We start from the raw sequence: 14689 nt of genomic DNA, 5'->3' as shown, positions 1-14689 counted from the left end.
TCCTCAGTAAATCTTCATATTTTGATGCATTCAAATTATAATCATAAAACTCGATATAAAAAAATGACTCATTCTTTATGGCATAAAATACATTGAATTGCCATCTTTCTTGAAAACCCCTTTGGCGGACAACATGGGGATTTTCTGGCGCCCAATAATGACTGTTGTGTCTATTGAAAACTCCATTTTTTGTGAACTTGGCCTCATCTGTCTATATGATATTGTCAAGGAAATGTTCATCCTCTTGAGTCTTGACAAGTAACCATTCAAAGAATTCCACTCTACGAGGTAAATCAGTCTCTTTCAAATGTTGGACACAGTAGAACTTATAGGGAGGCCATTTATGCTTATTAAGAATTCGACAAATTGTCACGTAGGGTATACCTATCTCCCTTTCAGCCTCGTGCAGAGCAGCATTTGGAATATTTGAAATATTTTAGGCGTGTAGGTCATATTGATTTATGCATACTGTGAAATTTTCAGGTTGATTCGTTAAATAGTTTGTCAGAAACGGCTAATTAACGCCCATCATGAAAAGCCCTGTATTGTTTCAACATCTTCATCAGATTCTTAAACAGCGTTCATTATTCGGTTGGCCGTCGGTATTTCTTCAATAAAATTCCTATAATCTTCAGGAATTACCTTCAATTTCAAGAGCTCTAAGAGATCAGTTTTCTTAGCTTTGTTACCGGCAGCTTGGAAGTACACATCTGTTTCAAATTAAGAAATGACCAATCCAAAGTCGTTCTTTGCTTGATTCTTGTCGTAATCTTTCCATTTGGTAGGTAGTTCTTGTGTGTTAATTTCTGAGAAGCATTTTTCGGATAGATCGTACTTATACTGAATAATCGTTGGCTTGCTCTTCTGGACTCGAATCCATTTAATTTGCAGCCAGTTAACTTATTCCTTTCGGGTATTGACTTTAACTTTGAATACATTTTCTGAAATATCTCCTTCAATATCAACAAAATCTGTGTATGTCATCGTCGTCACTTTATAAGGTGACGGTTTGATCCTTTCTCCTGCTATCAACAGAGCCCATTCTCTTGTAGTATACACTTTCATGTGTTTTCTCTTCCGTTCAATCGTCGCGTGCATAGAATTGCATTCTAGATAAGAATGACCACCACAGGTGTCAAGTGCACTTACCACGATTGTGAGTCATTTATCGGTACTAAACACATTTAATCAACTCGACTACGATGACTTTGATTTCGTAAACAATTACCATATTTGGGCACAACAAAGATACATCAACTATACAGGGTGTTCCTTAAACACATGCTAATATTTAAGGAGGTAATTCTTAGACCCATTTTAAGAAAAAAACTTCCTATGGATGTATGTCCTAAACGCCTTAACTTTTGAGATACAGGGTGGCAAAGTTTTCAAAAATAATCAGTTTTTTAATAATAACTGAGATAATTTTGTAGACATCTTTGGCATATTTGGTACATATGTTCCATGCCTCAAGGCGCATTTTCTGATGTTCACAAATTTGTATTTTTTCAAACAGTGGCATCCCTACGGGTTTCGCATTGAATATTTTTGGGGAAAAGTACTACGCCAATGCTTTATTTTCAAAATAAAATCATTTTTAAAATCCTCATTTATTTTTGAGAAAATTTGATCTCCTGGTATTTCTTTGTCCGACGCATGATTTTCACTCAAAAAAATAAAAATCGACAGAAAGCAAATTAAGAAATTAGATCAATTCTAAAATCAATGAGAATCTGAAAATTCATAACGCATTACCAATTCCCTAATAATATTTGAAAACATAATATGCAAAAAAATAAATTTTTCACAAAAACGAGTTTTATTTTATTTTGTGACAGTAAGTCTAAACGAATAGCACAAATTTGTTAATTAGTAATAATACCAAAACTGATTCTAAAAATTGTTGGAAGTAGCCACCTGCACTTAGTATGCATGCTTCCGCCCTTCTACGCATGGAATTATGAACCCTTTCAAATATTCCCGGCGTATTTCGTATAGTTTCACACGAGGCAACTATTCGCTCTCTTAAATCTTCTGAAGTATTAACGGGAGTTCTATACACAAGAGTTTTAAGGTGACCCCATAAAAAAAATCTAAACTGTTGAGATCGGGGGATCTTGCTGGCCATTGCTGAGGTCCTCCGCGACCTATCCAACGATTAGGATAAACTGTATTTAAATGGTTTCGGACAATTACACTGAAATGAGCAGGGACGCCATCGTGCATGTACCATATTCGATTCCTTAACGCAAGTGGCACATCTTCCAATAACCCAGGTAAGTCTTCTTCGAGAAAGTGTAAATAAGAACGACCATCAAGGCGTCCTGGTAGAAAAAATGGGCCTATTAGATGATCACCTATAATTCCTGCCCATACATTAACCGAAAATTGGTGTTGGAAATGGGTTTCGGTTATTGCATGGGGATTTTCTTCAGCCCACACATGATTGTTATGGAAATTTTGAATGGCATTCCGAGAAAAATTTGCTTCGTCTGTGAACAAAATTTGTGTCTCAAACTGCGTATTTAGTGCAATACTTTGTAGATACCACTGACTGAAGTTCACACGCTGTGGAAAATCTCTGGGGAGTAATGCCTGCACTCTTGAAATATGGTATGGGTATAACAAAAAATCAACCAAAATACGCCAAACAATTTGATGACAAATATCCAGAGTTCTAGCGATCTTCCTCGTACTCGTCTCAGGATGTTCCTCAATTTCTTGCAGCACCGCTTCCTCAATTTCAGGAGTTCTTACTACACGAGGTCTACCTTCCGGAGTCCTTTTCTTGAAACTACCAGCTTCCCCAAGTCGACGATGAATATTTGAAAAGGTTCGGTTATCTGGTAAGGCACGATTAGGATATCTTTCCTGATAAATGCACCTGACTTCTGTTGCATTACCATCGGCAAGGCCATATACGTAATGCATTTGCGCCATTTTCGCATTCGTATAATTTACCATATTTACTGATATTCAGAAAAACAGCGGACTACCAAAATAACCTCAATAACACTTCAAAACGCGCTGTGACAGTTTTTAACACGAACACCTTACTTTAAACCAACATCAATATTAGTTACTGACGTTTGTACATACAGAGAATTCGTTTTTTATTGCTATGGTGGGTTCGCTGTTTTTTCTGCTTTCAATCTTTAAAAGAAATCACATATCGACAAACTCCATATTTCCAAGAGGTGCAGTAAATAAATTCTGCTACACGTCATTTATTCCAGGATAACTAAATTTATGTTTTCAAAAATTATTAAGCGGTGCTGCGTTATGACGTAATTTTAATTGAGAACAGTGCATCTGACAACAAACAAATACCTTTTAGATCCTCAATTATTTTGCAACAAATCTGATCTCTTAGTTTGCTTTCAGTCGATGCCCGATGCAGATTTTTAAGGAATTTATCGTTAAGTAAAGCGATTTTTAATTTTTTGAGCGAAAACCATGCGTCGGACAAAGAAAACCCAGCAAATCAAATGTGCTCAAAAATGTATGGAGATTTCAAAAATAATTTTTAATTCAAGATAAAGCAGTGGCGTAGTATTTTTTTCGCCAAAAATATACATTTCAAAACTTGTACGTATGCCACTGGCAGAGAAAATTAAGAAAATTGTACATCAGAAAATGCGCCTTGAGGCATGGAACATATGTACCAAATATGCCAAAGATGTCTACAAAATTATCTCAGTTATTATTAAAAAACTGATATTATTTTTGAAAACTTTGCCACCCTGTATCTCAAAAGTTAAGGCGTTTAGGACATACGTCCATAGGACGTATAGGTCTAAGAATTACCTCCTAAAACATTAGCATGTGTTTAAGGAACACCCTGTATACTCAAAGACGCACTTAACACAGTTTACCCCTGAATTACACTCAACACCTGTGCGCTAAACCATCGATACTACCTTTTTGCGGTCAAATTATGTATTTATTTGTATAGATTCAATATCTTAATGAAACGTAGCTAAATATTTTCTTTGGATAGTCTGGTTCAATCTTGATACCCAATTTCATTATTTTTCAAATTTTTCTTCACTCCTGAATGTATTTCGATTTGTTTACGAAATTTTTGACAATTCAACTCAAAATCATGCAACGATTCGTTATAAAACTGTATATTCTATTATTTTTTTCTGCCTTGGTGGAATTTGTATTCGAGTGAACACGTAAAGTTGACTTAACACACGTGTTAAATCGCGTGCCAATTATTGAAATCAAGAAGTAGGTATTTATTATCACTAACACAGAGACCTGAAGAATTATATTTACCGGAATTCGGTTCCGACCCAAGATAATAACAGTAACAAACTCACTCGACCGTTCATTCGGTAAATTGGGTTTAAGTGACAAGGCGATCAAAATGTTCAAAAATAATTGTTTCCAATTCGTTAGGAGTCAAAAAACTTTGATTGAACAGAAATATAACATATCTACAGCGTGGAATTATATAATATGTATATGAAGGGTGTTTCTCAATAGAATGCCTCTTTTAGTTTAAAGTTTATTGATGAAGCGAACCGGATACACCTGCTAATAACTAATAATAATGACCTTTGATGAAATTCATTCAAACGAAAGTATGTTCACAATTAACGATTGTAAATTATATGTGATGGAATTGGCCAATACTCGATAGAAATCCTTAAGGTATTCAAGTAAATCGTAAGATGTTTCACTAGACAGTTTACAATACCGAAATACGTGTTTCGGTGTTGATAGTGACTGAATTATACCAAATTAGTGATTTGAATAATAACAATTTGAGCTCATACCTCTCTGCCAAAAAATTGTTTGCAAACGTGGAATTGGGTTTCATGGTTTCATGGGTTACTATGTTCTTTGATAATAATCTGATTCTGATTATATAAGAATCACAATATATATAATAAATATTTCGTTTATATATAGGTGAGTGGGAAAGTATGAATTCAAATAACAGGGTGATAATTGAAAATACTTCTGAATACTTCTTTCTTACATATATACAATCGATAGCTTCAAAAACACTTCACTAACTTTCTTTGAAAGCTTCTGATAATTTCTCTTTCATAAGCTCTGTTTCACGATCATTGTCGTCATTTGAATCAATAATGAATTTATTTCCACCATTAATATGGAAGTTTCCAATCTCCATATAATGTTTTTCTACTAAAATTACTTTTTTAATCCTTTTCTGCCAGTCTTCTTTGGTAATATTAGATACTTCTTCTTTAATTAGCTCTATTACCTGCTTATCAAATTTTGAAAAAATATTTTTACGCCTGATGCTTTGTTTCAATTTTCTCCAAATCACCTTGATGGGATTGAAAACATAGAAATAGAAAGAAAGTCTCAGTATGGTGTGTCTATACTTTTCAGCAATACTCTCAAGGGCATACCCTTGGGGAAGTAACTGGACACTAAATGAAAGGATTAATACTGGTCGACTAGGTTTCTGAATTAACCCCACTTGATGTTTCATGTAGAGGTAGAGTGTCATAAAACAGAAAACTCACAATTGCCAGTTACCCAAAAACGATGATCTGAAACTGTATTGTAGACGTGAGGCGTAGAAGATTTCAAATCAAGTTCATTGATTCGAAAAGTGGAAAAAGTAGAATGGAATACGATTTTTTTCATTCAGAAGATTAGAAACTTTTCAATTGAACTATGTCTTTTATAGGTAACCATATAAAGTTTTTAGTGGTTCTCATAGATCCTCACCTGAGATGGGACTTTCATATCAAGCACATTGTAGACAAATTGGGATGTATATTATACAAGTTTCGTCAACTGAAAGGTATACTTAACATTGAACAAAAAAAAAATAATTCAATTTGGTTCCAAGCCATATGATATACTGCATAATAGGATGGAGTGGGGTATCCAAATCACATATTCGCCCACTGGAAGTCTTTCAAAGAAAATTTTTGAAACTGGTGTTGAATAAACCGCCCCGTTATCCCAGTAATATGCTATATAAACAATCAGGAGTATTTGATCATAGACAGCTGTTTTACAAGACACTGGTATTGAGTCAATTTAAGGAAGAAGAAACATTGTGTAGGCCAAGCCATAACTACGCCACTCGAAATAAAAACAGGTACATAGCACCATTTGCACACAAGTCAATAGGGCAAAGATCTTACTTTTTTTGGGCCCCGTTGTGTATAATTCTTTACCAAAAAATATTCAAATTTTTGGGTCGTATAGTCGACCAGAATTAGCAAAATATTTGACCAGAGTAAATAGATGTCCATTTCATACAATTCTGATGTAAAAATTGGTATGATGATTAATCAGAACAATTGGGTGTAAATCTGAAAATCAACAAGTCAATTATGGTTCCGCTGAGACTTTTCATTAATCATTGATGAAACTGCATGTATTAATTGTGCATTGTATTTTATTTTATTCCACCAAAGTTTATTTATATATAATTTAGACAATACCACATCACTTTGTTTTGTTTTATTCTCCAATAATTTTATTCTGTACATTGTATACATTTTAGATTAAGCTTTTGATATATGTGTATATATGTTTTATTCCTCATTTATTACACCACACACAAGTAACATATATTGCTTCCGTGGATTGTACGATATTTATTTGCAATGTATTTCTCTTCTACTTGTCTTGTATGTGAGCAAATAAATATATTATTATTATTATTATATTAATTTGATCATTTTAAGATAAACTAGATTCTCAAAAACATAGATTTTATGAAGTTACCTTAAAAAGATTAAAAAGCAAAAAAACATATCACATGTGACCAAATTTTAATAACATATTTAGATTTTGTAGTAAAACGGATATTTAGTCGAAATAAGTTTGATGTAAGCAATCAATTAAATCAAAATTATCGTATGCAGCCTATCTTCTGTATATGGGCTGACAATTTACAACTTTCTTTGATATTTCTGAGTTTTTTCAGAATCCGAATAAACATTATCATTTCTGTTTCAGATGGCATTACGCGCTGCTACTGGGATTATTGATTGCTTCTAAATCGAAAGTAAGTTCACAATTTTCATAAACGTTTGAATCGTTATGTGGTATAGTTGTTACATTTTTCCTTGTGAATTAAATCAGCTACGACGTAAGATTAATTATAAAGTATTTTTTCTACACCCGTACTCTAACAATACACTTATATGACCATAATCCGTTTCATAATGATATCCAATAGAAACCCATAATTTTTCAATCAAGAATCCTGTTCCTGTGTTTGTCCTAGATTCTAACCTAAGTTACTAATTGCATTATTTGTCAAAATTAGTTTTCATATTACCTACCTATATTATCAAAATGTCTGAAAACAGCGATATAGAAGGAATACCATCGACTCCAATATTTTTAAAAGATCAGATTAATTACAGTTGTTATATTCAATATAAATATAATTAGAATCTTTATAGTTTTCATATATCCATGATAATACCATTAAGTTTGTGTTTTTTTAAAAAAATATGAGTTAATTACTGTAAATGTGTTCAATACAAATATAATATTTATAGTTTTTCATTATTTATCGGGTTTAGAAAAAATAGCGTATGCAACGCTCATGTAGTGGTTATTAATACACTCGCATATACCATACAAAACTCGCCTTCGGCTCGTTTCGTATCCCGGTTAATGCTCGTGTCTTAATAACCATCATTACATGATCGTTGCATAATATACTATTATCTCCACCTTTATACAAATAAATGTGGGAATCTTCCAAAGAAAGTAAGGAAGCAATCGAATTCAAAAAATAATTCTATACAAAGATGAGTAGATCATGCAAAGAAGTAACTTTCAGACACAAACTGGAAGAAAAAGCGCTTCCGAAAGAGATACTTCTATATAAACATTGAACTACACGGATGAAAAATATTTTCCAAACAAATACTTTTATTAAATACACTGTATTACACATAAAACACTTTTCTCTATTCAGTTTGTATTCCAGACATTCGTTATGGAATTGAATCATATATCAATCACAGGATGGCTACACAATATAGTAGATGAAAGAGGTAAAAAATTTCGCTTAGATGCAACACTGTCGTGACAGTATGTCACGACTGAGTTTATTCCACTCATGTCAACGATGACAGTACGTGATGACATTCATTCGATAGTTGATTGAATCCCAGCCATACGAATCTTGTTTAAATGGAAAGGAGTATATCTTTAGGAAAGACTGATTTTTGAAAGAAAGGTTTTGACTTTCTATTTCTCCATCTTTATACAAAAAATGTGGGAATCTTCCAAAGAAAGGAAGGAAGCAGTCAATTTAAAAAAATTAACTCTATATACATGCGTGTAGATCATGTACATGCATGTAGATTCCCACATTTTTTTGTATAAATATGAAAAAGTAGAAAACCGAAACGTCTCTTTCCCAAAAATATTCATATAATTCATGTAATTACTCTTCGGTCTGAAGAGTAATTTAAAGTCATACATTTCCAAGCACATACCAAAGTTGATTGAGCAAACTGTCGAACTGAAACTCTTTGTTATGTGCAACAAGTTATTGGCATATAACCCGGGTATATCAAAGTAGGTACTTACATATCACAACTGAGCATAATAAATTCGTTAGTCTTATACAAACCGTCTTGGTTGGTAAAATTAGGCAAGAGTTGTTTCAGATCGCGACTATCAATAATTGTTTTCGAGATATTCGTGAAAAACTAAAACTGCCGGATTTCTATTAGTCCGGTCAATTTAGACATTCGAAGCTACCTAAATTCCCACCAAGCTGAAAATCAGTAAGATTGTTTGAAATATGATTAAAAATAAAATTTGAAAGTTCCCCATCTTTCCCCTGTATGGAAAAAATTGTATTCAAGGTCAAAGGTCAATAAAATGAGTTTTTCGCTATTTTCAGCAAAACGGTAAGTTTTATCATAAAAATACTTCAAACAAAAAGTGTAGATCATAAAATTATCTACAAAAAATGTATCCATACTTTTTTTTTCACGAGCCACCGTTTTTGAGATATAACGATTCAAAAAGTTGTAGAAGTTGTAATCGTCATAATATGCATAAGTAGGAAGTACATTACTAAAGCTAACGAATATTCTCAATTACTTGTTTGAAGGTGATTGACAATGTTTCATGGTGAATTTCATTAGTTCGGACTTCCATGGTCTGACACTATATAAAATGATTTGAAATTCCTGAAAGAACCAACAAAAAAAAGAAACAAAAATGAATAGCTGAAAATAATGATCATATTAAGCAAAAAACCTGAAACGAAATAATAGTGAAATAAAATACAAGTAAAAATAGAACAACTGGACAAAAAAAAAAGTCAAGAGATTCCAAGCCAAGTTACTTCACGACGTTTCGATTGTTAGTATCCACAATCGTCTTCTGGTGATGACGGGAAAGTATCTGATCCACGAATCCAACCACCATCAATCGACTAAAAGAGGATTCATCGAGGAAGGTCTCGAGAAGGAATTAGACATGATCAAAAATTATCTTCAACGGAATGGCTACTCCAAAGCGATGGTGGTACAAACTTTGGCTAAAAGACAGCAGGAGCCTCGCAAGGAAGAGAAACCGTCACCACGAGTGCTTGCACTTTCCTACATCAGAGGATTATTGGAAAGGTTAAGAAGAATTGGATCCAAGTACAACATCAGAACCTGCTTCAGATCCGGAAACACTATCCGTAGATATCAGGAATAGCAGGGCATGTTTGCACCCATCAACATAACATCGTGTGGTCCCAAGCTGGAATCATTCACAGGAAAGAACATTGGTTCAGGAGGAAATTCAAAGAAGCCGCCCAACAATGTATTCAGCCAAGCTAGCATAGACATACGCAACATATGGAAACCCATAATCAACTCCCGCCAAACGGTCTCCCACTAAACCGGTAAAGCGGAAAAAGGAAAGCGGAGATAGGTAAAAGCACCCGAATTACCCATAAATAGTCATCTCTCGGAGGAATTTGTCCAGTCATCAACCGAAGATGATTGTGGATACTAACAATCGAAACGTCGTGAAGTAACTTAGCTTGGAATCTCATAAGTTTTTATTTTTATTTTTTGTTTTACTTTGATTGTATTTCACTACTATTTCGGTTCAGGTTTTTTTGCTTAATATAATTGTTATTTTCAGCTATTTATTTTTGGTTCTTCTTTTTGTTGGTTCTTTTAGGGATTTCAAATCATTTCATATAGTGTCAGACAATAGAAATCCGAACTAATGAAATTCATTCTCAATTGCGTTTTCTTTTATATCTGTATAAATTATAGACACTTCAAGATGTACAGTAGAATAATACAACCAGTAGGCGCTCTTACCACGTGATCCGCCCGAGTTGCCGGGGACCTTCAACCGCTCTTAGGATGAGATTCTCATCCAATTCGTTCAGTGCTGTAGTCTCGAAGGATTTGACGGTACAACGGACATCGGATTAGTTATAATAAACGGTCGGAAATTGTTATTGTATTTAGTTCATTCGCCGTTGTTATTATTGCTTTTAGTTTTTGTAGTTGGTTATAAGTAATTTACCACAAAATATTCTATAATAACCTTAAATTTCGTTTTTATTAGAGCGCACGCCTATGGTAAAAGAACGAAATTTGCTACACACTTCGTTCCTAGGTCACCGAAAACTTTGTGAATTTATGAATGAAAGTAGTGGGAGTGGACTTACTGGTTGATTTTTACTATGACGAAAGTCTGGAATGCCATTTGATGTCATATCGTAATTATTTGGTTGTTAAATGGTTGTGGTAACCCGAAAGATGAGGGTTTATTTTGTCAATACTGTCCCAGTCTTTCTGCTCCAGTAAGTTGCTAAACTTCAGGTGATATTTCAAAGGTTATTCATTATTTGTTACTAGTTCCTTCCGTGTCTGATGGATTCTCTCCTGCGATAAGGATGTCTCCATCCTGTTATATATTCGCTGGGCTTGTGGTGTATTAATAATCATCTTCGAATGTATCTGTATCTCTGCAACGTAAAAGAAATGTTAGAGAACATAAAACTTGAGCTTTTTTTGCGTGATATTTCTAGTCTCCTGACAAACTGCGGTAGGCTCCCCGTAGAGTCGACTAATATAGGAATGTAGGCTTTTACGGCTCGCGTCAATGTTTTGGTTGGTTTCCGGGTTTTGTCGTGGTCTTCTTTGGTTACAATCTCTAAACGTTTCAACTGCAACTGCGGCAGTCTTCTTCAGTGGCGTGGTCGAAGGACTCATCTTGACTTGTCAACTGAAACTGGAGCTCAAGAGAGCTGGCACACAGCATTGAAAAGGACCAAAACGAAGTCAAATCACCCAAATCGCGCGGGAAGTACGCGCGAACCAAAATATCTGAAAAAATGTTTCTGTTGGATTCAATCACTCATTTTCCCCACAAGAAGTTGTATTTTAATGTTATTGAAATATATTTTGTTTCAGTATTGTAATGGCGAGTCGTTCGAAGATACAACACAAGTGGAATACAGTGTCAGCAGTAGTAGCAGTGCGAGTGTAGGTAATGAAAGACTTATCGAGACTGAAGATGACGATGACGACGTCGACGAAAAACCTGCCGAAACAGCTGCCCTATTGGATATTTCAAATCACACGAGAGAGGCTCTTACTCAGGAAGCAAACTCGCCAGAATCGGTAAGAACCATCACTGAAAATAAACCTCTTAAAGTTCTCTCAGCGAAGTGATCGAACATAAAAAAATCCAGAAAAAAAAGGGGTGTAAAATAGTTATTTTTGTATTAAGTGCGTAAAATGAGTGTTTTTTTAATGGCACATGAGAGTGGAGTATATCAATTCTCTCGAAAGAGAATTGGTATACTCCATTCAAATCAACTCATCTCCAGATGATGCTAACTTGGTTAGCGAATTGAGCGTCGAGGGGAGTGGGAAAAGGGTTTTTAAATACATACATTGGAAATTATAGTCTAATTTTTTTCAGGTTTGTCGAAAAAACAACCAAAACTCCCTACATATTTTCAGTCGATTTTATTTATTTTTCCTCAAATTCGTCCTAAACTTTTAGAAATTTCAGACGATTTGTTCATAATGTAATATTTGTAAAGTTTGTAATTTTTTTCTAGTTTAATTATATAATACTCAAAACAAAAAATCAATATTATGTTCTATAGAATAAATGAAACATGTGGTTTATCGATTTATTATTGAAATTAGAAATAAAATATTAAATATTTCAGGCGGATAAATTCAATACTCAATTTCAATAATTGAAATAATACATTCAAGTAAAAGAAATGCTAAATTTCAGTAAATGATATACTTGCCGGAATCAAATCAGATGAATGAAAATAAAAATCTGTTTGAGCTTGAATAAATTAATGAAAATACAAAAATTTATGTAGTAACATTCATTTATTCAAGTTTATTTTCCACATCTTTCTACTTCTATCTGAAATTAGTTGCTTCCTTTCTATCTTCGAAAGTTAACAACATTTTTTGTATGAAAATGGACAAGTAGAAAGCCACAAATATTTTTTTAGAAAAAAATCAAAAAAATATAGTTTTTTAATATATTTTTTAAAGCAAACAAAACATTTTAGAGAATCAAGTAAATACATTTAATACAATCATTAAAGAAAATAATAAATATTCATTGGAATTGGAACACAAATGTCTTGAAGTTTTGACTAAAGTGAATGAACTCATTCATTTGGATAATTTAAAAAGTCAACTTCAAATAAACGCTTTATTCCATCGAGAGAAATCAGTTTATTAAATTCAATACAAATAACTTATGATATAATAACTATTATTCAAACCAATGAAATATCTTTCAAATAAACCAAAATACTGAACTCAAACAATCATTTTCTCTGTGGTATATAAATAAACCTTATTCTTAGTATACGTTGAAGTATATGTGTGCTTTTCTATCTACCGAGGATATATCGAAACCATCAAATATGGACATCTTTCCATCCGGTTTCGCAAGATATGTTCAGTGTCAATGAAAACCCAATTAAAAGATAAGTTTCGTCAAGGAAACGCTTAAATTTCTACCTGTTGTTATACAATGAAATTTTCAAGATAGTGGATCTACCGTGTTACAAAAGGAAGATCGTCTGATATTTCTTTGAAACGAGCGAATTATTGTTTTACACAAACATTTTAAATACTTTCGGACATGATTGATGACTACTTGTTCTAGTCTCAAGGAAATGTGCCCTTCACATCAAAACTTCAGAGACCTAAGGTGAAAGCAATTAAAAAATGCATATACAGGGTCGCTGCTATGTATAGAAACGGTCTATTATTTCCTAAAGTAAGATAGCTAGCGAAAAATATTGAGATACAAAAGTTTTAAGTTTTTTCTTAAATCTATTACAATAAATAAAAATTAAGTATGCAGGATCAGTCAAAACGTCTTGAAGAAATAAAATTGCTTTTTCTTCAATAGAACACCCTATATATTATTCCATATACATTTTTTTTTGTTTTAATTTCTAATGTTAGGAGAGGTGCAAACTGATTGTGCATAGAGATTTTTTTTTCAAAACATTGTATAAAAAAATTGAGTAGAAATGAGTAAACTTGAGGAGCGCTTTTTCGTTTTTTTTCCCCTTCATTCATATTCATGCATTTTTTTTAAATTTTTTTTTCATTTATAGGTATATTTTATTTTCATTAATCATTTGTTTTATTTGGTGTTTAAAGGAACTGAGTTTATATTTTTTTTTAATTTGAGGTGGTAATTTGTTATATAGTTGCGGTCCTATGTAAAAAAGGCTATTTTGGGAGTGACTCTTTCTAAATAATGGTATATCAATTGATAGTTTCGTAATAAATCGGGTTGGAATACTTTTATTGGGATTTATAGTTGGCTTTGTATTTTTATGCATATATAGCAAGCATTGGTGCATATGTAGTTTGTCAATGTTAAGGATGTCTAGGTCTTCGTAAAGCTTATTAGTGGAGAAACGTTTATTTTTTCTGAAACCTATTTTTAGTACCTATACAGTTCAGAGTAGTTTTCCAATTTTGTAATGCATTATTATATGATCCTCCCCATATTACTATACAGTATCTAAATAATGGTTCAATTAAAGATGTATATATTATAAGTTTTAGATTACGATTGTCTAAAATGTACCTAAGTATGTAAAATTTTCGAATTATTTGCCTAGCTTTATTGCATACTTTATTACATATTTGGTATGCGCGTTCCATTTAAGGTGTTGATCGACAATTACGCCAAGATATTTTATTTCTCTGGTTTTTTGAATAGATGAACAGTTGCAATTTGGTTCAGTGCATGTTTTCTTATGAAGCATAATATAATTTCTGTTTGGTTGAGTGTCGACATTTGTAGAAAATGTTATAAATTTACTTTTAGACGTATTCAGAGACAACTTGCTATAATTTAGCCATTGTGAAATTTTTATAAAATCCTTTTCAGCTTTATTGAATATATTGTCCAAGTTATCATCAGTAAACAAAATTGCCGTATCATCAGCGTATGAAACAAGATGTCCTTGGAAATCTTTAATTTTTTCTATCGAGTTGATATAAACAAGGAAAAGAATTGGGCCTAGAAATGTTCCTTGAGGTACTCCTGTTGTTATTTCAAGTGGTGTGCTGCAATTGTGATCAATTTTTACTCTGTGATATCTGTGTTTCAAATAGTTTCCGAAAATGTTCAATGCTGGGCCGCGAATGCCTGCTTCATTTAGTCTTTCTATTAA

General features: G+C 33.0%; 1 protein-coding gene across 1 annotated transcript in view; it reads left to right on the top strand.

The window, feature by feature from the left end:
• Positions 1-14689, top strand: part of LOC111502387 (uncharacterized) — a 63705-nt gene that overhangs the window by 17648 nt on the left and 31368 nt on the right. Inside the window, exons 2-3 of the mRNA XM_023156473.2 lie at positions 6967-7015; positions 11415-11624. Coding sequence (XP_023012241.1) covers positions 6967-7015; positions 11415-11624 — 259 coding nt within the window. The remainder of the gene's footprint in view (positions 1-6966; positions 7016-11414; positions 11625-14689) is intronic.

The sequence above is a fragment of the Leptinotarsa decemlineata genome, unplaced genomic scaffold (genome assembly GCF_025532065.1).
Source record: "Leptinotarsa decemlineata unplaced genomic scaffold, Ldec_3_MD MMD2_tig00026282_RagTag_RagTag, whole genome shotgun sequence".
Classification (NCBI taxonomy): Eukaryota; Metazoa; Arthropoda; class Insecta; order Coleoptera; family Chrysomelidae; genus Leptinotarsa; species Leptinotarsa decemlineata.
This window is presented reverse-complemented; position numbering and strand designations above follow the sequence as displayed.